Source organism: Bos javanicus, chromosome 26 (assembly GCF_032452875.1).
Source record: "Bos javanicus breed banteng chromosome 26, ARS-OSU_banteng_1.0, whole genome shotgun sequence".
In the NCBI taxonomy this organism is placed as follows: domain Eukaryota; kingdom Metazoa; phylum Chordata; class Mammalia; order Artiodactyla; family Bovidae; genus Bos; species Bos javanicus.
This window is the reverse complement of record NC_083893.1, coordinates 25,259,040-25,282,403: the sequence shown is the minus strand read 5'-3', so window position 1 is coordinate 25,282,403 and position 23,364 is coordinate 25,259,040. Positions and strand designations below refer to the sequence as shown.

General features: G+C 41.7%; 2 protein-coding genes across 3 annotated transcripts in view; one reads left to right on the top strand and one right to left on the bottom strand.

The window, feature by feature from the left end:
* SORCS3 (sortilin related VPS10 domain containing receptor 3) overlaps window positions 1-23,364 on the bottom strand; it is a 647,321-nt gene that overhangs the window by 411,210 nt on the left and 212,747 nt on the right. The gene's annotated exons all lie outside the window — the stretch shown is intronic.
* LOC133239388 (nucleophosmin-like) lies at window positions 17,059-18,365 on the top strand. The gene has a single exon (XM_061403392.1). It carries the CDS (start codon window positions 17,154-17,156, stop codon window positions 18,033-18,035), a length of 882 nt encoding a protein of 293 aa, XP_061259376.1. The 5' UTR covers window positions 17,059-17,153; the 3' UTR covers window positions 18,036-18,365.

The window sequence follows — 23,364 nt, the reverse complement described above, 5'->3', positions numbered from 1 at the left end:
TATGTCAAGGCTGTATATTGTCACCCTGTTTATTTAACTTATACTCAGAGTACATCATGAGAAACGCTGGGCTGAATAAAGCACAAGCTGGAATCAAGATTGCCTGGAGAAATATCAATAACCTCAGATATGCAGATGACATCATCCTTATGGCAGAAAGTGAAGAAGAACTAAAGAGCGTCTTGATGAAAGTGAAAGAGGAGAGTGAAAAAGTTGGCTTATAACTCAACATTCAGAAAACTAAGATCATGGCATCTGGTCTCATCACTTCATGGCAAATAGATGGAGAAACAATGGAAACAGTGGCAGACTTCATTTTGGGGGGCTCCAAAATCACTGGCAGATGGTGACTGCAGCCATGAAATTAAAAGACGCTTGCCCCTTGGAAGAAAAGTTATGACCAACCTAGACAGCATATTAAAAAGCAGAGACAATTACTTTGCCAACAAAGGTCTGCCTAGTCAAAGCTATGGTTTTCGCAAGAGTCATGTATGGATGTGAGAGTTAGACAATAAAGAAAACTGAGCACCAAATAATTGATGCTTTCATTGTGGTGCTGGAGAAGACTCTTGAGAGTTCCTTGGACAGCAAGGAGATCCAACCAGTACATCCTAAAGGAAATCAGTCACGAATATTCATTGGAAGGACTGATGCTGAAGCTGAAACTCCAATACTTTGGCCACCTCATGTGAAGAGCTGACTCATTCGAAAAGACCCTGATGCTGGGAAAGATTGAAGGTGGGAGGAGAAGGGGACAGCAGAGGATGAGATGGTTGGGTGGCATCACCAACTCAATGGACATGAGTTTGAGTAAACTCCGGGAGTTGGTGACGTAAAGGGAGGCCTGGCGTGCTGCAGTCCATAGGGTCGCAAAAAGTCGTACGCAGCTGAACTGAACTGATGGTGCTGCAGTCGGGGTTTCATGGTAGCATCTCTGACCAATTCCCCCTGCCCTAAGCACTTCCAACAGGTTGTGTAAACCCCTCCAATTCTCTGTATGAAAATTGTTGATAGTTGTAACTCATAGAGTGTATTCCACAGAGACTAAAATATGAATGAGGAAGGCAAATTTTATGCATTTACATTCTAACCCATACACAAGTATTTTATCATTATTTAAAACCCTTTGTCAAATCACTTAAATGGTCTCATAATATTTCATGATATTATATAAAATAAGTTGTTTAACCATTTTAATTGAGAATCCTCATCCCTTTCTATTGTGAACATCTTTTCCTAAATAATGCATACATGTGTACGCTCACAGAGACACACACACACAGACGTTTATCGTTAAAGACGAGAAACACAAGAAGCAATTGTTCAAATTCTTCATAGGTTTTAAGTAAATCTTCTTGAACATCAAGTACCAAGTCCTTTGCTCAAAATGTTCATATAATGGAATTCTCCACAGCCGTACCCACACCACATCCGTTTCCTTATCAAAGTACCTTTTCATTTCTTTCACAGCATTTACTACCAGCTTTCATTATATTGCGTATTAATTTACCTGATTTTTACATGCTTCCTTCACCAGCACATTGGCTTGCCAGGGGCAGACCATGAATACTCTAACATCACCCCAAAAGCCCAGCCCAGTTGCAGCAACAGAGTGTAGGCACAACATACTTGTAAAGTAAGTAAAGAAATACAGTTCTCCATGGAAATCTCCAGGGCTATATACCCTTGTCCCTAAGCTAGTGCTCAATAAAAAGACAAAAGAATTTCATGGACATACGTAACTGAAAAAACTGTGTATATTTCTTTAAAAGCTAGATTCAACATGACTATCTTGATGACAGTCAAGATACTATCAGGTCATCTGAAGTCCTTTCTGAAAAAATGGCAAGTTATAAACAAGGAAAAAATTGTCAAAATATAAATGTTATTACCAAAGAGACCTCTTTTTAAGAAAACTAACTTTATAACACAGAGACTACAGAAGACTTTCAAAGTCAATGATAATGACAAAATTACCTTTTGAAACTGGAGACTGTAGATAACAATAGAGCAAGCACATCCTGTGTGGTATCTGATTCCTTCCCAGGAGATTTTCTTGCCCTCTCCCTGTATAATTAGCCTTCCTCTCCTCTCTTAGCCTGTTTTCTGCCCCTTATATAGCATTTCTTTATAAGGTCTTGCCTTGAAATTACTTGTGAACATCTTTCTTTCTTTGGTTCTGGGCCTCTTGAAGATGTGTTCAGATCATAATTTATCCCCTGTGCCCAGTTCAGGTCCCTACACACAAGACTTGAGGGAATAAATGACAATAAGCTAAATTAACAGTGACAGGAAATTATTTATATTGAATATCTATAATGAGTCAAATACTTGTGTACTGACTACTGACTTAATCCTCATAAAAGGTATGATAAAATTGTTTCCATTTTATAGATGAGGACATGAGGGATCAATAAGATTGTCCAAGGTCACACATATCACTATGGGTTGGAAAGAAGTGCGCCTAGGCATTGAAATATGGAGAAAGTGAAAAAGACAAAGGAATGAGAGACATTCAGGGTCAACAATAATGTGGGAAACTACAGGGCATGCTGGATGGTGGGGGTGGGTGGTGGTGGTGAAGCAGGCCTTAGAGTTACTGAGAAATTGTAGATACTGTACAGCTAGACCCGGACGGGGGTGTGGTGTGCATTTTATATGCCAGCACTCAACCGCCATGCAGAGTTGTGTGGCATTCAGAGGAGGCATCCTTTTCATTCCACAATCTGCAAGGGTCAGAGCCATGGAAAGCTCTACCCAAGCCTCCTAACCTCCAACTCAGGCTCTTTCTTCTACAGCAAACTGAAAGTATTATTATTTTCTAAAAGGACCAGAAGGCCTTTTGGAGTTTCTGGTATCATGCTCATAGAAACAGGTTTTTAATTGACATGCAATTTCTATCATTTGACAGATTACTTTGAAGGGCACATAACTAAAAAAATATTTTAGAACCTGACTTGCTTTGTTAATAGGTACAAGAAAATGCAGAAACCCAAAGACAAAGAATAACCTTAAGAAAATAAGCACCACTCCCCCGTGACCAGGAAAATCAAAGCAAGTAACTAACATCTGATGATAATGTTATCCAGGACAAACTGGTTACAATAGGAGATGATTACAATCCTTAGAACACACTCCCTTTCAGGAATGTTGCCTGCTCTTTGTGACTTAAAACAATTGAAGCCACATCTTCCTTCGTCAGCAGCTTTGCTGTTTTTCTTAAGAAATGTCAGGTCTAACAACAACATTAAGGTGAGAAATACAATCGGCTACTTATTGGCATTCGACCTTGATGCATGGAGTAATACTAATGAGACAGAAAAGACATGGTTCAAAAGCTCCCCAATAAACTTGAGGACTCTATGGCGTATGTTTGGCAGTGTTGTGTGAGAAACAGCCACTTTCCTTTTGCCACGTGAGTCTAGCCATTCTAAAGTGTTCCCATCACTGTTATAGTGTCTAGAAATTCAAAAACACTAATAATTATGTCCACTGTAAAGTTCTGCATTGACCCTCAGCCTGGCACTTATTCACTCAGACAGGCATGTAGGTTTTACAATTTGGAAACATTTCTAATATGCGTCATTGAGCTCATGAGACCATCTATTTTTTCATGGACGTGGGCAGGCCAGTAGCAATAACTAACTAGGAATTTCATTAGAGCAGCTGGGTCTCAGCCACAATTTATAGCCTCAAACATCTTCAACACTTGAGAGCTGAATCTGAGATTTCAGAGGTGCATCTAGGCAAACCCTGATTTGAAAACTGAGCAGGTCAGTGACTTCTAGTAATAACAATTAACACTTTTTAAAGAATTTACTAAGTTCCAAGAGCTATGCTAACCACTTTACAAATATTTATTAATGTAAATAACACAATTAATTTACAAGGTGGACCCTATCATCATGTGTCATTTTTTTTAATTACAACACAAATATATTTCTCATGCAAAATAGGACAAATGACACATATTTACATGATGCAAATAAAGTGGTGATAATTAAGTTTTCTCTCTGGGGTACCACCGTGATTATGTGGTTTGAATGAGGGTTAGTGCCACACAGGGAATTTGCAACCATGATGAAGACAGTATAGAAAATGCGCTTGGGGAGAAAGCTAGGTATGTGACAGGTTGCTAGGAAAAAATGAAAACAGGAATGACAGCAGCATATATTCTTTTATACACAAAAATGAAGACCTCAAACATGATTTGCTGAAGTAGCCATCCACAGATGTTAAATTACTTTTCCTTTGCTTTGGTTAAAACAGTCTAGGAACGACAATCAGTTCCCCTTCTATAAATAGTATATAAACACCATGATAGGACTACTTTTAGGAGAAAATAATTAACTTTTAAGAAAAGAAATTAGTCTTAAACTAAATTAAACATTTACCAATTAATAAATTTCTTAAAAAGGTACCATCTTCATCCTACAATCTTGAGCATAACACATACACTAGTTTAAAAAATAAAATTTATCTCACAATAAGTGTTAATGCAATGAGCTAGAAAATGCAATTAATGTATCTTTTTAAAAAAATCCTAGCAACAAAAAATAAATTTTAAAAGTAGACATTTTTGGAAGATAGTACATTCTAAAAGAATTAATACTTTATTACAGGACATAAGTCAAACAACCATTGCTATTAATATTTCACTATATTCTTAAAGAAATATTTAAAAAGAAGTTTCAGGCCTCAGAATTGGAACAGCACTTATAGTTCCATTTATGGCTATGAAAATGTAGTCAAGTTCCATTTAAAACTGTAGCCAGTGATGAAATATACTTCAAAAACATAAACATTTGGTCTGAAAATCTTTACTATAGGTTAAAAACAGACTGATGTTTGTTGCTGATGGAAATAACTTTAATCCAATGTGCAAAAAATGTGCAGATATTTGTACTTAAGATACATAAGACCAAAGCTTCTGTATTATTTACATACTTTAAAAGATTTTATTTATTTTTATATAGATTTATTTATTTTAATTGGAGGCTAGTTACAATATTGTATTGGTTTTGCCATACATTGTACATGAATCCACGATGGGTGTATATGTGTTTCCCATCCTGAACCCCACTCCCACCTCTCTCCCCATCCCATCCCTCTACACACTTAAAAAGATTTTAAACATAATGATTTCAGGAAGGACACTGCATCTCCTTTATGGATAATCATGTGCTACAGAGAACCCAAAAGCTTGATGACATTCTTTTAAATTACACAAATGTATCCAAAGAGGCATACCTGTTTCTGTCCTAATTTTATCCTAAAAAACAAACAAACAAAAAAAAAATCCAACTTCAAAAGCAATTATTTTGAATTGTTACAAATGTGTCTCTGAGAGCCAGGTTCCAAATATGCCTCATTTTGAAGATGGGAAGGTTTAAGCTGAGAGGAGTAACTTGCCCAAGGTCACACAGCTATTCAGTGGCAGAGCCAGGACTTAAGATTGACTGTTCATGTAGACCACTGTTGTGAAAAAAAAAAAGTGCAAATAATGGTTTACATGCCAAGATGGCATCTTGACCCAATGTACATCCCAAAATACAAGATAGGGTATAATTTTGTTGATTGGTCAAATGTTCTTGACTTCCTGGGGAAAAAAATCTACATATTGACAAACATTCATTGATCATTTATTTTAAGCAAAGTACTGTGTATGTAGAAAACATGATTCTTGCCTTTGAAGAAGACAGTGTCTTAAGCATGATAAGCCATGTGCCTTGAGAACTTGAAGGTAAGGAGGAGTTGAAAAAATAAAAGACATCATGTATTCAAATAAAAACACAAATTCAGCAGACATAAAAGTATGAGAAAATTGTAGAAGAAAGAGAATGTGATCAGAGAGGCAAATTTCAGGGTTCACATTATTATAAAAAAGGCAGCTCCAAATGATGATGAGAACCAAGATTTGGTAATGCTAGCAGGTGGCTGAAAGAGAGAGCTAAGACTATGAGGTCAAAGCACTGACAGTGACTTCCATTATGAATGGAGAAGTCATCACAGAGGGTAGATATTAAGGGACAATGATGAGAAGGAGAGTTGTAACCAGGAACATGGGAAGGAACATGGCAAAGCAGACTTGAGGTTGTTACAACCTAAAGGGTCAGCAGGCAGTAGTTGTCCTCCATTATGACACTTTCACAGAGTTGGAATAGACAGTAGCCGTTCCCAATTTCACCTGTCTGAATTACACATCAGATCTGCTTTCATTTATTAAGAAAATTACCTCTTGGGAGTTTTAGAAGGCCTCCATAGTTTTGATGCCCCCAAACTTTGGTGAATTAGCCAGCCTACAGTAGTCAAAAAGTATAGGTAATAAACATTGGAAAGGGACCAAGATACACAGTCCAGGGAACAGTAAGACCTTTAAAATAGCCCTCAGCAGCAGATATTCCCAGCATCAACCAGAATGGCAACATGTGCTGGAGTGTTAGTCACTCACTAATGTCTGACTCTTTGTGACCCCATGGACTGTAGCCCACCAGGTTCCTCTGTCCATGTGATTCTCCAGGTAAGAATACTGGATTGTGTTGCCATTTCCTCCTCCAGAGGATCTTCCCAGCCCAGAGGATCAGTCTCCCAACCCTTGTCTCCTGCATTGCAGGCACATTCCCTACCGTCTGAGTCACCAGAAAAGACCTGTGTGTGCTGGAGACAAGATAGCAAAGGATAAATGGAAGTAAAAGAGAAACTCAGCAGGATGTTTGTGCCCCTCAGTGGCAGATCAGAATGGCAGATACCTACAGCCAAACCAGGAACTATACGGAAATGTCTGGTATTCTGTCATTTATCAGAATTTGTCAGCATGGCCAAACGCTCTCACTCAAACAAAGAAGGAAGGTTTGGAGGAAGCAAATGAGATAAGCCCATGGCATCCTCACCCCTATTAATGTGATTTCTTTGCGTGGCCTTGTTCAGGATAAGCTCCCATTGCTGTGTTCACCTCACCATGGCAGTGAATTTTTAATGCAAGTCAACTGTCTAACAGTAGTTGTATTACAGTAATAACCTGGAAGAACTTGTTTAATATCGGAAGACTTAGTGGAGCAGATGAATAGGTGCAACATGATATTCACGGGATAGAAATTCAATTAGAAGCTGCAAGCAGTGCTGGAGAGAGGTGGTTATTGTTCAACACGTACCACGGGGCCCTTTGCCGGAACACAGCTATTAGCCGAACTGGTTGAGAAATTCTGTTTTCCTTTATGGCAATCTGTTAGCTTGTACAAATTTATATTAATAAATACACCAAGCTGCCTCTGTGGTGGGAGAGCAGGATGAGGCCAAGGGCTAGTCACATATTTTAGAATTATGGATTAAGTGCATTATGCCATGCAAATTAAAGATATGCCACAATTATAATAAAAATGAGAGACTGTGCATCTGCAAACGGTGAATGTATGACTACTGCATCCAAAAGAGAATGCTGGGGCCCTACCTGCAAAAAGCAATTGTTTCTGCTCTAAAGAAAAAAAGGGAGGAAATTACTTCTCAGGCACACTTTCTTTCTGAATAGGCAGAACAGTACTTCTTCTAAAGACAGTCAGGTGAAAGTCAAACGGGGCTCTTAACCGTCTCTACTCTGTGCTCAGAACTGGATCTCACTGCTCAGAACCTATACTGTTCAGTGGGGGGCACCTTGGAGTAAGTGGAGGTTGTCAAGTTAATTTAGGAATTAATGGATTCCCAGCAACTAAGGAAGAACGGAAAGCCAGGGGTCTTATTCCACAGAGGGTAAGTGGTCTAGGAGAAAAAGACATCCAGCATTCCACCCCCCTTACTGCATTTCTGCCTCAGAAGAAGCCCTTGCTATGTTTTCCTATTTTCTTTTAGTTTTGAAAACAGGAAGCAACAGCCCTTCTTGTGAAAATGACTGACACATTGGCATCCCCTGCTCCCTGCTGCAGAGGGCACAGATTCCTTGGATTTTTCTTTGCTTTTTCCTTACCACATTTGTTGTGTGGGAGCATACTCAAGTGTATGTGTCTGCGTGCCTGTGTGTGCATGTGATTATAAATCACGTTCTGCAAACAGAATATCAGTCCTTCAAGCCATTCGAGCCATAAGCTCTCACGCAAGGCAAATGATGATGCTTTCAACACATAACACAATTTTCGTTCTGCCAAGATTCCAGCATATTGTGCTTTTCAGAAAACAAACTTTTCAACCCATATTGTTTGTAATAGTGCATGGGAGTGGGCGTGCGCCTGCACATTTGGGCAAGCACATGAGATGCACACAAAGAAATGGAGCTAAAGAAAGGACACTCATCAGAAACCCAGACACCCCAAAAGGAGGTGTCCATGCAATTAGCTGTTTCCTTCACTCCTGTATTATTTTTCTATTCTGGGGTTCCCAAATGATGACTTGTGGACTAACCCCTTAGGATTTTTGCAAAAGTATGAGGATTTTGAGGTCCAATTTCACACTTACTGGACCAGAGTCCCTGGAGGATGGGAGTGAGAAGGTAGAAATCTTAGCGAGATTATGGTCTGTCATGGCCAGATGATACTGATGGACACTCAATTTGAAAAGCAATCATCTATTTTCTTGTCCAGACAAAAACCCTAACACACAGATATATTCTCAAAAATATTTAAGCAGGAGTATCATCAGACACAGTCCCCTCATTTTCCAGACAATGAAGCCAAAATCCAGGAAGGAAAACCAACTTGCCCAAGGTCACACAGGAGTCATTGCTGGAGTTCAGGCCAGGTTGGCAACAATCTCTGCCATTTATAAGTTAACACATAATTTAAGAGCACTTTACCAATTACCATCACATGCATTGCTCATGGCATCTTACGAGTTTCATGCAGGAGTTATATTTATATGACACATTTGGGTACAGAGACTTGGAGAAGGATGTGGCTGACCAGTGTATAAACTTTGCTTTATTCAGCCACGTAGACCAGTGTCTGGCTACATGTGAATGATTTTAATTTGAATCAAATGGTCAGTGAGCAGAGCAGTTAGTGTGGGACAGAGCAGAAGTCACCTCCTTGCCTAAAGTACAACTGTGTTCCAATCAGTTAAGACTCTAATCAGAAATACGAGGCAAAAGAATAAAATAAAGACCTCTCAGCAGGGTGGGAGAGTGCCAAGCAAGCATATCCCACAATCCAGAGTCTGCGCATCCCTGGGCACTCCCTACACTCCCTCCCCTAGGTTTCCAGGGAGAGCAGAAGCAAGATTCCAGTTCAGTTGTGTCTTAGGGGCAGGAGCATCTGGGCTTCAGCTCACAAACACTGATAGAAAGGATTCCAGCAAGATGGCTCAAATAAAAATGGATCAAGGATTCAAAACCAATTACCAAAGTATAATCTCACTCAGATGGGCACGGTAAGAATAATTACTCTCCGTAAGAAAAATGTCTGTTGTAGGCACATTGCAGAAGGCTGCATAATTAAATACAGCTGCCAATTCTCATTCATCTTCCTGGCGATTTGCACTTGAGGGTCTACCTGCATTGCCAGAGGCCCGCAGCCAGCACATACAGTGGAGTGAGAGCAGGGCCCCACATTTCTGAAGTAACCGAACTCTACTGAAGACACTGCACCTTCCAAGAATCCTGACTCTGAACATCAGCTGGCATCACCAGTTTAGTTAAGGGAATAACATACACAGACTGCATGTCTTTCCCGCTCCCTTCCTGGAAAGCTCTCACCAATCTCTTTGCATAATTAAATCCTAGCCATCCAGCAAGGCCTAATCCACACTGGAGCTCGGTTCTCTGTGAAGCCATCTCTGTGCCTTTATCTCTTTATCTGCAGAATGTGGATCATGAGAGTAGTCATCTCCTCAGACTGTTGTGAGAACTTAATCTACATGTAATTTTTGAACAGCACATGGCACATAGTCATCTCTCAATAGATGCAACTATTGCTTTATCCTCTTACTCCTCTGGCCAACATTGGCTCACTTCTTCTGACTACTCCTGTCCCTAAGAACACAGAGGATCCCTTGAGCATGCAGGGCTGTTTTTGCTGACCTTGATCTCTGCTCACTCCTGTGCTTTGTGTTGGTCTCTAGGCTCCTTGAGGGTTAGCAGCCTTAAATTCTTTGGCCTGTCACTATATAAGCTGCTCAGAAGACAGGCCAGCAATACAGTTAAAAGGATGCCTTAGAGGTGGGCTCCTTGCAAGATTCCTTCCAAGTCAGACATCCAGGGGAGGTAAGAGGAGCAGTGGCTAGAGAAGATGGGTGTGGGACAGGCATGCCTCATCCAAATCAAGCTGGGCACAGCCCTGCAGGGCCACTGTCAACATGGCAGACACCATCTCCACTATGGCCAGCTTAACCCTCCCCACAGTGAACTTGTTTCCTCCTCTGCTCCTCTGGTCACTTTGAGGTCTGCCCTCTCAGCCAGCTGTCCTATGCCCTTTGCTATCCCCAGGACAAAGGTAGCCTGAATCCTCACACCTTCCCCACTAACTCATCAAAGTCTCTCTCAAAACTTTCCCTCATGCTGAGGTCCCAGGAGATGACAGCAATTATAGGTATTACTTTTCTTTGAATTAATATAGTCTTAAAGAAGAACAAAAATATTTATTAAATATAATAATGATCCATCCGTTTCATCAAGGAGATAGCACAGAGCCTGGCACATAGTGGGGTTTAACAAATATGTGTTCAATAAATGCACGAATGAGTGAATGAATGAATGGCTCCCATTCACTGCCACTTACTAAAGGTGGCTCAGTGCTTCTCTTTCTCAAGGATTTAGATTGGCCAAGAAGGAGAGTTGCAGATGATAGGATTAATATGGAAAAAAATAAATAGTAATTGATTTGAGTGCTTTTGTTTATACATATTTTATCTGAAAGATAAAAATAGGGTAAAATTTATGCCATCCTTTGAGAGTTATTGAGACTTAGAACATGCATCTACTATGCATCAACCGTAATAATAATAGGAACATTAACAACAACGATAACAATGACAAGAATCTATAGCATTACTAGAGCTCTTTTGATGTGCCAGGCAGTATTAACAAGAACTCCCTATTTACTTCAGAAAACAGCTCTATGTAGTTGATGCCTTTATCATTATGCCCATTCTGCAGATGAGGACACAAAAATCCAACAATGGGAAAGGATATGCAGCTAATAATGAGGCCAAGCAAAAGCACTGTGGCAGTCAGCACTACGCAATATGTGCGGTGATCATGCTTTCTGATATCCCAACTCAGTTCTGAGTTCAGACATTCAATCTAACACATTCAAACATGACACATGGTATGTTCTGCTTCGGGTTTGAGGACAGACCGCGGGTAGCACTGCCTAGAAGGGCCTGAGAGATCCATCAGGAAATCAGAGGCAGGAGAAAGATCGCTGGACTGTTTGGGCAAAATCTGTCCTGGAAGCCATGGCCATGGACTAGCCAGGTTAAAGGGACCTCTATATGAAGTGAAAGATGCAAGTGAGCATCCCTGGCAAACTGCATGAAGCATGGGAGGTGGGCAGTCCCATGAGAAAACAGCTCTACAACAGCAGGAGAGTCTACTGGGGGATGAACTCCTACAGAGTCCACATCAGACAGAGTAAGACATCAGACAGAGCTCAGGAGTTAGAACTTTTTCCTCGTAGTTTTAGAATACTGCAATGTGGCATTTCTCAATGATGTGTTAATATCACTGGTATGCTTTTAATTAATGATCTCTAGCTGCACATGTTATTTATAAAGAGATATTTCTCCAAGAAAGCAGCCAAGACATTTTCCTTCAGTCAGAGAACAAGCCCCTGGAGCATTCTGAAGTTAGAGTAAAGGGAAAATGAATGGAACCACCTAAGCTGAACCACAAGGCTCCTCAGCAATTAAAAGCAACCATATATGAAAAGAGGAGACTAGGATGGGGTGGGGGCAGCGGGGTGGTGTTTCTAAGAACCACATAGGGCCAGATCCCTGCGAGCTAATGAATTCAGAGAAGCTTGGGTTGTAAAACAAGATGAATACCACCCCTCATTAGTGCTGCATTTGATGGCTGTGTAAAAGGAAGAAAATGATCCACTTAAAAAGGGTCTTTAACATTGATGGGTCAATTTTGGCAATTATAGGATTTACGCGGCTATCTTTGCACCACACTGAAATAAGCCACAGCAAAAGCAATCTTCACTCACATGCTTAGCTGATGAGCATGCAGCTTTTTGAAAGCTTGCCTGCTCGTTAGCTTTTAGGTCTTAGCTCAAATGTCAACCCCTACGCAGGGCTGGGACCAGCAGGAGATAGGCAAGCAGGGTGTCTAGGGCACAAAATGTAAGGAGGCCCATGCAGGACCCTAAAAGTGAATTCCTCCTTAAATAATGCTCCCTGGGCACCTCACCTGCCTCTTCTGTCTCATCCTAGTCCCAGCCCCTCTTACAGGTGAGGTCATCTCTGACCATTCTAATAAAAGTGCCCCTTGTTGACTGAAAACACACACACACCATGACAGCTGTGAGTTCAGTTTTATTTGGGGCTTACTGAGGACTACAGCCTGGGAGACAGCCTCTCAGATAGCTCTGAGGAAGTGCTCCAAAGAGATAAGAGGGGAGGCCAATATATATGAGTTTAGTGAAGAGGATACATGCAACCAAGCACACATCATGGTAGAAGGTTACTGCTAGTTACGAGGAGCAGATGTCTCTGTGACTGATCTTAGAGGTATTCTAGGTATGAGATGCATGAAATTGCATTCATAAAATTTTCTCCTGAAAGTATTAATAACTATCTGAAGGCCTATCCTGCCAGTTTTTTCCAGAACACAGAGTACCTCATTCCTGACCTCCACCCTGATCTTCTTTCAGGGTGTGTTAAAGGTCACTGATGCAGTCACTAGCAACTACTTCTCATAGAAGCTGATGGTGAGCAACATTCTTTAGTTGGCCCCCTCACTACTCCTCCCCTCTACCCACTGACCACACACCCCTGTGGCACTCACTGTATTCAGTTATCACTGCTATGCATCTACTTCCTATTGTCCCCACTCTTGTGTCCACTCCATGAGAGCAAGGACATGGTATATCTGTCTTCTCTACCCCTGCCAGGAGTCCCTATTGCCTCGCTGTGTCCAGCACATTGTAACGAGGTTGCTGGGATTGTATGTGCTAAATGGGAATAAAACAAGAATGTTAAAACCTCCCAAGAGAATGGTATCCAATGACTCTAGACAACCCAACAAAACCCTCCTAAATCCTTTTTTTTTCTTCTCATATTAAAGTTTACAGAAGGAATTAGTGGTGTGGGTCCATGTACAAAATTGAAATACTCCAAGAGAGACTTAGGGTGGGGGAAGCACCCGAGTTAGTAAAGAGCAATTCAGAAAATATGAACTCCCCAAGCATTAGAGCCACATTTTCCCAAAATGTTGACAGGAAAGAAAATGAACAATCAATGAACAGTCACTTATAATAAGCACTTCAAGATTATTTCAATTAATGCTCACATTCAGATCAGATCAGATCAGTCGCTCAGTCCACCTCTTTGCGACCCCATGAATCGCAGCACGCCAGGCCTCCCTGTCCATCACCAACTCCCGGAGTTCACTCAGACTCACGTCCATCGAGTCAGTGATGCCATCCAGCCATCTCATCCTCTGTCGTCCCCTTCTCCTCCTGCCCACAATCCCTCCCAGCATCAGAGTCTTTTCCAACGAGTCAACTCTTCGCATGTGGTGGCCAAAGTACTGGAGTTTCAGCTTCAGCATCATTCCTTCCAAAGAAATCCCAGGGCTGATCTCCTTCAGAATGGACTGGTTGGATCTCCTTGCAGTCCAAGGGACTCTCAAGAGTCTTCTCCAACACCACAGTTCAAAAGCATCAATTCTTCGGTGCTCAGCTTTATTCACAGTCCAACTCTCACATCCATACATGACCACAGGAAAAACCATAGCCTTGACTAGACGAACCTTTGTTGGCAAATTAATGTCTCTGCTTTTGAATATGCTATCTAGGTTGGTCATAACTTTCCTTCCAAGGAGTAAGCGTCTTTTAATTTCATGGCTGCAGTCACCATCTGCAGTGATTTTGGACCCCGGAAAAATAAAGTCTGACACTGTTTCCCCATCTATTTCCCATGAAGTGGTGGGACCGGATGCCGTGATCTTCGTTTTCTGAATGTTGAGCTTTAAGCCAACTTTTTCATTCTCCACTTTCACTTTCATCAAGAGGCTTTTGAGTTCCTCTTCACTTTCTGCCATAAGGGTGGTATCATCTGCACATCTGAGGTTATTGATATTTCTCCCGGCAATCTTGATTCCAGTTTGTGTTTCTTCCAGTCCAGCATTTCTCATGATGTACTCTGCATAGAAGTTAAATAAACAGGGTGACAATATACAGCCTTGACGAACTCCTTTTCCTATTTGGAACCAGTCTGTTGTTCCATGTCCAGTTCTAACTGTTGCTTCCTGACCTGCATACAAATTTCTCAAGAGGCAGATCAGGTGGTCTGGTATTCCCATCTCTTTCAGAATTTTCCACAGTTTATTGTGATCCACACAGTCAAAGGCTTTGGCATAGTCAATAAAGCAGAAATAGATGTTTTTCTGGAACTCTCTTGCTTTTTTGATGATCCAGCGGATGTTGGCAATTTGATCTCTGGTTCCTCTGCCTTTTCTAAAACCAGCTTGAACATCAGGAAGTTCATGGTTCACATATTGCTGAAGCCTGGCTTGGAGAATTTTGAGCATTACTTTACTAGCGTGTGAGATGAGTGCAATTATGCGGTAGTTTGAGCATTCTTTGGCATTGCCTTTCTTTGGGATTGGAATGAACACTGACATTTTCCAGTCCTGTGGCCACTGTTGAGTTTTCCAAATTTGCTGGCATATTGAGTGCAGCACTTTCACAGCATCATCTTTCAGGATTTGGAATAGCTCAACTGGAATTCCATCACCTCCACTAGCCCCGTGAAATAAACTTTGTTCCCGTTTTCCAGATGAGGACATGAATATGAAGATTAAAGAGGTTACATAATCTGTCCATGATTTTACAGAGAATAACTGAGGTGCAGTGTTCAGATTTGGTTTCCAAAATTATTCTTTCACATGGCTGCAGAAAGCATCTAGATTGATCTAACTTCAAGGACTCAAGGTGTAAACATAACAAATTCTGCTGGTCATGGGCTTCCCAGGTGGTCCTAGTGGTAAAGAACCAGCCTCCTAAGTCAGGAGATGTAAGAGACATGGGTTTGATCCCTGGGTCTGTAAGATTCGCTGGAGGAGGGCATAACAACCCATTCTAGTATTCTTGCCTGGAGAATCCCATGGACAGAGAAGCCTGGAAGGTTTACAGTCCACTGGGTCACAAAGAGTTGGACAGGAATGAAGCAACTTAGTACACACACACAGCTGGTCATGACTGTTCCTAACTCTGGTTATTATAAAGAATTCCTGGATCAATAAATCCAATCCTGAAAGAGCAGTCAGCATGATGAGATAAAAAAATTTTTGGAAGTATATATATTTTTACATGTTTTAAATATCTGTTGCTTTCCACCATAATTTCCATGAACTTCTACTATATAAGTCTCCTTTGCCTTAAGCTGTATCTGTTTCTTCTTGATCAGACCTCTCTGCCTCAAGTAAGTAACCATGAAGTTAGGTCAAACTCCCTCAAAAGAAAACACCAACAACTGTGTCCCTTTTCCTTCTCGGACTTCTTTTCAAATTCACTGTTCACTGTTTTAGCCGTATTTCTTGCTCCTTCCCTTTTCAAATTTCAGGGATAATGCATATGAGGTGTCAACCACAAGCTGATGAACGTCAAAAGTGAGCAGAGAACTATTGTTTGATCCCTACACATCTGTTGGCTTCCCCGGTGGCTCAGTGGTAAAGAATCCGTCTGCAATGCAGGAGACAAGGGTTCAGTCCCTGGAGGGAAGATCCCCTGGAGGAGGGCATGGCAACCCACTCCAGTATTCTTGCCTGGAAAATTCCATGGACAGAGGAGCCTAGTGGGCTACAGTCCATGGGGTCACAAAGAGTAGGACGGGACTGAGTAACTAAGCATGCACTCATGCTACACATCTGCCTTCCACGAAGACTCGTGACCAAGGACAGGAGCAGTGCAGTCAGCCTCTAAGTGTGAGCACAGGCCCGCAGAGAAGGTGCAAGATGCAGGAGCCTTGCAACCTGGTCAATTCCAAGACAGAGCCTGACTTTCTCATTGTTAGGAGCAGTGTGCTCAGCTTGTAGCTTCACTTCAGGGAAAAGAAAAAAAGCCAAGATGCTCTCAGAGAAAGGCCTTTCAGACCCACAGATTTCTTCTGGGTGAAAGCCCCAGCATTTGATTACCTCCATGTCTTCAGTTTCCCACTTCTATTCAAAAGCAAAGGGTTTAGTCACAAACCCCTAAAGACTGGACTCCTAAGACCTTACAGGATTGTCTGCCTTCCATCTGAAAGTGTGCTGCTTTCAGCTTTGGTCCAGTGTCTTGCTCCAACCAAGTGACATGAAGTAAGTCACTTCCTTTCTCTGAACCTCACTTTCAGGAGGGAAGGCTTAACGAGATATTTTTCTCCTACAGGAAGTATCAGCAATCTAGTTGAGAGAATGTATAAAGGAAGAGATCTACGAGGAGTTATATCAAGAACTGCCATCCAGGGAGCTAAGAATCTCATGTCAACCTGTCTGCCTTGGCTTCTGCCTCCTGTCTGCTTTCTTGCTTCCCTCCTTTCACATGGTTCCCATCACATGCCAAGCACAACGCTTGGAAGTGAGAGAGAATGTGGTACGATACACACTCCTGCTCTCAGTGAACCTCTGTTCAGTGTGAAAGGTAGCACAAAAGTAAAATAATTGCCACTACATAAGACATAAAATCAAATTATGTTGTACAAAATGAAGTTGTATAATAGTTAGAGACGGGCCAGATCGGAAACCTGTTTTAGAGAGGATGGCCGAGTAACATCTCTCTGGAGAAGAGATGTTCAGATTGAATAAATAAAAGGTGAAGAAGAACTAGACCTTGCAAAAAATGTAACTGGAAGCAGAAGGAAAATGACAGTATTTTCCAGACAGATGTGAACTCCCCAGGCAGGAAGAAGGATGCTTTGTTCTAAAGTATCTGAGAGCCTGGTGTGATTCCGTCCTGCGCGGCTGCTGGTTCCAATAGTAGTCGTTTAATTCCGTCCGGCTTCTCTCCCACATAAGTGCGTGCAGCCAACCCATGGAGGATTCAATGGACATGGACATGAGCCCCTTGAGGCCCCAGAACTATCTTTTCGGTTGTGAACTAAAGGCTGACAGAGATTATCACTTCAAGGTGGATAATGATGAAAATGAGCACCAGTTATCTTTAAGAACGGTCAGTTTAGGGGCTGGAGCAAAGGATGAGTTACATGTTGTTGAAGCAGAGGCGATGAATTATGAAGGCAGTCCAATTAAAGTAACACTGGCAACTTTGAAAATGTCTGTACAGCCAACGGTTTCTCTTGGGGGCTTTGAAATTACACCACCTGTGGTCTTACGGTTGAAGTGTGGTTCAGGGCCTGTGCATATCAGTGGACAGCACTTAGTAGCCGTGGAGGAAGATGCAGAGTCAGAAGAAGAGGAGGAGGAGGAGGTGAAACTCCTAAGTATATCTGGAAAGCGTTCTGCCCCTGGAAGTGGTAGCAAGGTTCCCCAGAAAAAAGTGAAGCTTGCTGCTGATGAAGATGAAGATGATGATGACGATGACGATGATGATGATGAAGATGATGATGATGACGATTTTGATGAGGAAGTTGAAGAAAAAGCTCCAGTAAAGAAATCTGTACGAGATACTCTAGCCAAAAATGCACAAAAATCGAACCAAAATGGAAAAGACTCAAAACCGTCAACACCAAGATCAAAAGGTCAAGAATCCTTCAAAAAACAGGAAAAAACACCGAAAACACCTAAAGGACCTAGCTCTGTAGAAGACATTAAAGCAAAAATGCAAGCAAGTATAGAAAAAGGTGGTTCCCTTCCCAAAGTGGAAGCCAAGTTTATCAATTATGTGAAGAATTGTTTCCGGATGACTGACCAGGAGGCTATTCAAGATCTCTGGCAGTGGAGGAAGTCTCTTTAAGAAAATAGTTTAAACAGTTTGTTAAAAATTTTCCGTCTTATTTCATTTCTGTAACAGTTGATATCTGGCTGTCCTTTTTATAATGCAGAGAACTTTCCCTACCGTGTCTGATAAATGTTGTCCACGTTCCATTGCCAAGAATGTGTTGTCCAAAATGCCTGTTTAGTTTTTAAAGATGGAACTCCACCCTTTGCTGGGTTTTAAGTATGTATGGAATGTTATGATAGGAATAGTAGTAGTGGTGGTCAGACAGATGGAAATGGTGGGGAGACAAAAATATACATGTGAAATAAACTCAGTATTTTAATAAAAAATAAATAAATAAATAAAGTATCTGAGAAAGCACCAGCTTGCCTGTGGTGAGATGGGGCGGCGTTCACTATCACTCCACTAATTTCTCTTAAGGTCTAGAAAAACTTGGTGCATTCATATTTTATCACTGATGCTGTAACAGTGGACAATGAGGAGCAAAATGATAGGTCCAATAATATCTCTGATGCAAAGATGTTGGGAGGACCCTGGTCCAGCCCTCACGGGCTGAGGCTGTCCATCATAACATACACCAAAGGTCATGAAAGATAGTACAGCCCAGTGAGATCCTTATCAACAAACTTCCTGGATGTTTCACCGTTCCAGGATGTCTTGGCCACGGGAGTGAGCTGAACCCTGAAGGGACTGAATGTGGCTTTGGTACCAGTGTGTATGAAATGCCACTGGGGTTTGCTTAGGTGCCCAAGACTGGACAGGCCCCTCTGTGCTGCATCCAGCCAGTGGAGGCCATGCTTGCTAGGGCTCTGAGGCCGTGGCTGCAGTAAACACTAAGCACTTCCCAACTCCTGCAGCTTCCTAGCAGGGGAAAATCTTTTTAAAAAATTTTAAACTTAAGACTTTTATAAACATGTAATAATTCCTGACATCTCTGAGCAGGATAGCAAACCCAGAACTCCATTCCCATACACACAGAGCATCCTGCTCAGCTCATACTACACCCCGCACCTCTCTACACATCCTGCCATTAAGATGTTTAGATTATAAACAATATCAGAAAGTACCTATTCCTGGTGCACAGCAGCCTTCAGATATCTTAACAAATATGAAAACAGCCCCTAAACATACACTGTCCCCACTGAATCCCCCACTCTCTTGGAAATTTTCCTTTTGTCAAGCCCGATGAAACAATCTGGAAACTGCCTCAAAATGGCCAGTGAATTTTTATAACTGTGGCCTGCTGTGTGTGGCATGCTCAGTTTTCAGCTGGCTGGCTTCCAACACATGCTGTCACTCCAAAATATCCATTTATCCCATCCCACACCATCTAACTGACAAAGGACAGGCTCCAGAGCAGAAAACACTGCTACTACAAAGCCGGTGATGACAGTAGAAGACGCACCAAGAACCTAATGTCTGCCGGGGGCTGCCTGGCACTGGGAGTCGCTGCAGGACCTGAGGCTACTGGACGCAGCCAGGTTTTCAAAAGACCCATATTAATATCAAGTACACCCAGGTGGACCCTGGTCCTCTGACTACCCAAAAGACATCTATTCAGCACACAGACACTCAGAGCACCCAGCCACGTGCTGTGGGTGGTCTTAGGAATCCATACATGGTAAGACCAAGTAGCAGGTAAGTGGGTAGAAAAGTAGATTCTAAGGGACTCAAGAGAGAAGAGAGTGCCGGGCTAGGGTGCTCAACAAAACAGAGTATACATCCTGAAAGTGGTTAGCAGGAGAGAAAAGGGAATTCCAGAACAGACGGGGCGTAAATAAAGGCAGGGCTGTTGGGAAATGAGGTGGTAACCTGGCTAGAACAAAATCCATGGAAGCATTTTCTCTGCTGGGAATTTCCTAGTTTCCATCTGTGAAGTGGGTACTAAGCTCTGAAGTGATAGGGTGAAGGCCACCCAAGACACCACTCGAAGCTTATAGTGGAAAAACTCCTTAGTTATGAATAAGTCATGAGTCTGTTCTTCTTGGTTAAAAGTGAAAATCACCTGTGTGAACTTAAGCAGATTACTCATTTTATTAAAAACTCAGTTTCCCCACCTTCAAAAAAGAAAAGTAATAATAGTCCCTAATTCATAAATTTTGGTGAAGGACTGGATGAGATAATTAAGCACAAAACAAGCAGATGTTTCCCCAACTGAATGTCACAGCTTATTCAACCATTTTTAGCACACAGTTCCTAAATAAGAGATGGATGTGCTCTTTCATAAGAATAGATTAAAAAGGTAAGAGCTCCTCAATCTTAATAAAAGTAAGAAGGAATGTGATTTTTTAATAAAGATTAGCAGATTTGATTATTTACAAAATGTAAAACTTGTTCATGAAAAGCAAAACTATGATAACAGGAAAAAACAGGATGGGGGAAATATTGGCATAAGATTCAACAATGTTTTCCATTTATATATTGTATTAAAAGATGTATAAAGGATAAGGCAAACAATCCACCAATAGATAAACACACAAAATGCGTAAAAAGAAAAATGCATAAGGGATTACAAGTGAACAACAAAACAAAGAAAAAACTTCCACTCATAATAATAATACAGAATCAGTAATAAAAAAAATTAAACAAAATTCCAGTAATAATAGTATTCATTAGGGCTTCGCTGGTGGCTCAGTGGTAAAGAATCCACCTGCAGTGCAGGAGACCTGGGTTCAATCCCTGGGTCGGGAAGATCCCTTGAAGAAAGAAATGGCTACTCACTCCAGTATTCCAGTCTGGAAAATCCTATGGACAGAGGAGCCTGGTGGGTTACAGTCCATGGGGTAGCAAAGAGTTGGACATGACTTAGAAACTGAGCGCACACACAAAGTATTCATTAAATGATGGCACACTCCTGCTTAAAGCCTTCTAGGTATCTTCTGTATGCCCAAAGTAAAACCTGTGCTTTTAAACAGCTGACCAGACACCACAGGTGTGCCTCCTGTCACCTCCTTGGATTTTATAGGCTACTCCTCACTCATTCACTGGCTTACTTTGGCTTCTTGAAAAGGGAAGCCCCCAACCACTACAGAATCTTTGCACAGGGCTGCCTGGAATGTTTCCCCTCTCTCCTCTCCAACCCCTCAGCTCCTGGTTAATTCTGCCTCATCTTTCAGCCCCAGCTATGGGCACCTCCCAGATGTTATGGGTTGACTTATATCCCCCCACAAAGATGCACACATTCATGTCCTCTCCCCAGTAGCTCAGAATGTGACCTGATTTAGAAATAAGTTTGTTGCTGGTGTCATTAGTTAAGATGAGGCCAAATTAGAGTAGGGGAGAGGGACTAATCCAATATGACTGGTATTCTTATAAAAAGGGGAAATTTGGATGCAGACATGCACATAGGGAGAAGGCCGTGTAAGCATGATGGAAGGGACGGGGTGGTAATGCTTCCACAAGCCACAGAGCTCAAAAGACTGCCAGCAAATCACAGAAAGTAGGGGAGAGGCATGGAACAGAGCCTCTCGCACAGACCTCAGAGGGAACCATCCCCGCCAATACCTTGTTCTCAGACTTCCAGCCTCCAGAATTATGAGGCATAGATTTCTGGGGTTTAAATCACCTACTTTGTGATATTTGTTACAGTGGCCCTAGGAAAGCCCTCCACGATCCTTCCCCCTGGAGCAGCTCCTGCCATTGCAGTGCCTCAGGGAGCCCGTGCTTTCTCTCACCCTCTGGAGAATCCTGGGTCACTGTCTGCCTCCACACTGGAGGAAAGCAGGAAAGGAGCAGGCAGCAGGCCTCTCTGCTCCCTTTCCACCCATGGAATCGCGCATGTGGCGCACCCCACATGTATCTGCTGACTGTGCCTGGGAAACACGCAAATAAGCCCTGGCAGGCAGAAGACTGGATTGAGGGATGAGGACAAAAGGCAGAGTGGTCCAAGACTGAACACGCACAGAGGGCATGTGCTGTGAGCCAGTGTTCTTCCGAACACTTCACCACGAGTAACCCATGGTGGCTCTCGGCTGCCCAGTGAGGTAGGTACCGTCGTCACTCCTACTTCAGAAATGATGAAGTGGGGCCCAGAGAAGTTACTACCCGAAGCTCACAGCTAGAAAGAGCTGAGACGTGGACCTTGGCAGTATGCACTAGTCTGTGCTCTCAACCTCTGCGTACAGTGATTCTCAAGAACATATAGGCAAGCAGGTACAGATAATAGGAAAGACAGAACAGAACATACAAGTTTCTGCTCAGCAAGTCCCTCAAGGGTTATTAAGAAAATTGTGGAGTTGAGACCTATTTCAAACCTTTACAGAAAGGAAGAGACTAGGCCCTCCAGTGTTCCCACCCTTGATGATTCCATCCCAGATCACACCCTGAATTGGAGGAGCTGTAGGTAAAATCCAGTTGGAACTCCCTGTAGTTTCCCTCGTCCACATGAATCTTGCACCAAGATCTTGCATTAAGAACATTATAAATCTTAGACTAGTTAGAACCTCTATAACAACTTCCAGCCTCAAATCAGGTCATCCTTAGTGGCTGTCTAGACTAGGATGAAGTGCACAGGCTCTAGTATCCAAGCATTTGGATCCAAATCCCAGCTCTACCATCTGCTAAGTGCATGACTTGGGAAAGTCATTTAAATTCTCTGGCCTTGAGCTGTAAAATGGGGATGAGAACACTCTTTACCTAACCAAATTTTTATAAGGCTGAGTTAAACATATGTAAAGCACTTCAATCAGTACCTGACACATAGTGCTAAGTATGAGTAGCTACTTATTGTGGTTGCTGTTTTCATCTTATCAATGCAGATGGGCCTGAATACGCTCAGTGAGCAAGGGACATGTATATTCTTCTTGGAGACTGGGATACATTGCTTCCCAGGATCTTACTACCCAGTCTTATTCCAATAATTTTACAATAATTTAGGCACACTAATTATCCTAAGGCAAGTAAACACATATATGCAATATTCATATATTACATACATATATATGCACCCTGTAACTGTGTTAACTTTTCTCTTTAAATTTCAGAGGCTTCTTTTTCAGCATAAGAGTGTCAGAAATACACCTTTTTCTGAATACAACTCAAGTGTGCTAAAACTTATAATTTCTCCTCTAGAAGTCTACCCTAAGAAAATCATCTAAAATGCAGACAAAAGCAAAGCTTTATGTATCTAGATATTCATGGCAACATTTTTAAATAGTGAAGAACTATAAGACAATCTAAATCTCTAGAAATAGAGAAATGAATATAGTTAAGTAAATTACAAAAAAGCAATATAATACACTATTATGTAAACATTAAAATTATGTTTGCAAACCATTTTGAATAACATAGAAAAATGCTTAGTCAAATGTTATATGAAAATAAGAAACAAACCTGTTTATACAAG

What these genes read in the sequence shown, in the direction of transcription:
- LOC133239388 (XM_061403392.1), top strand. Translation starts at nt 17,154, where the DNA reads ATGGAGGATTCAATGGACATGGACATGAGCCCCTTGAGGCCCCAGAAC.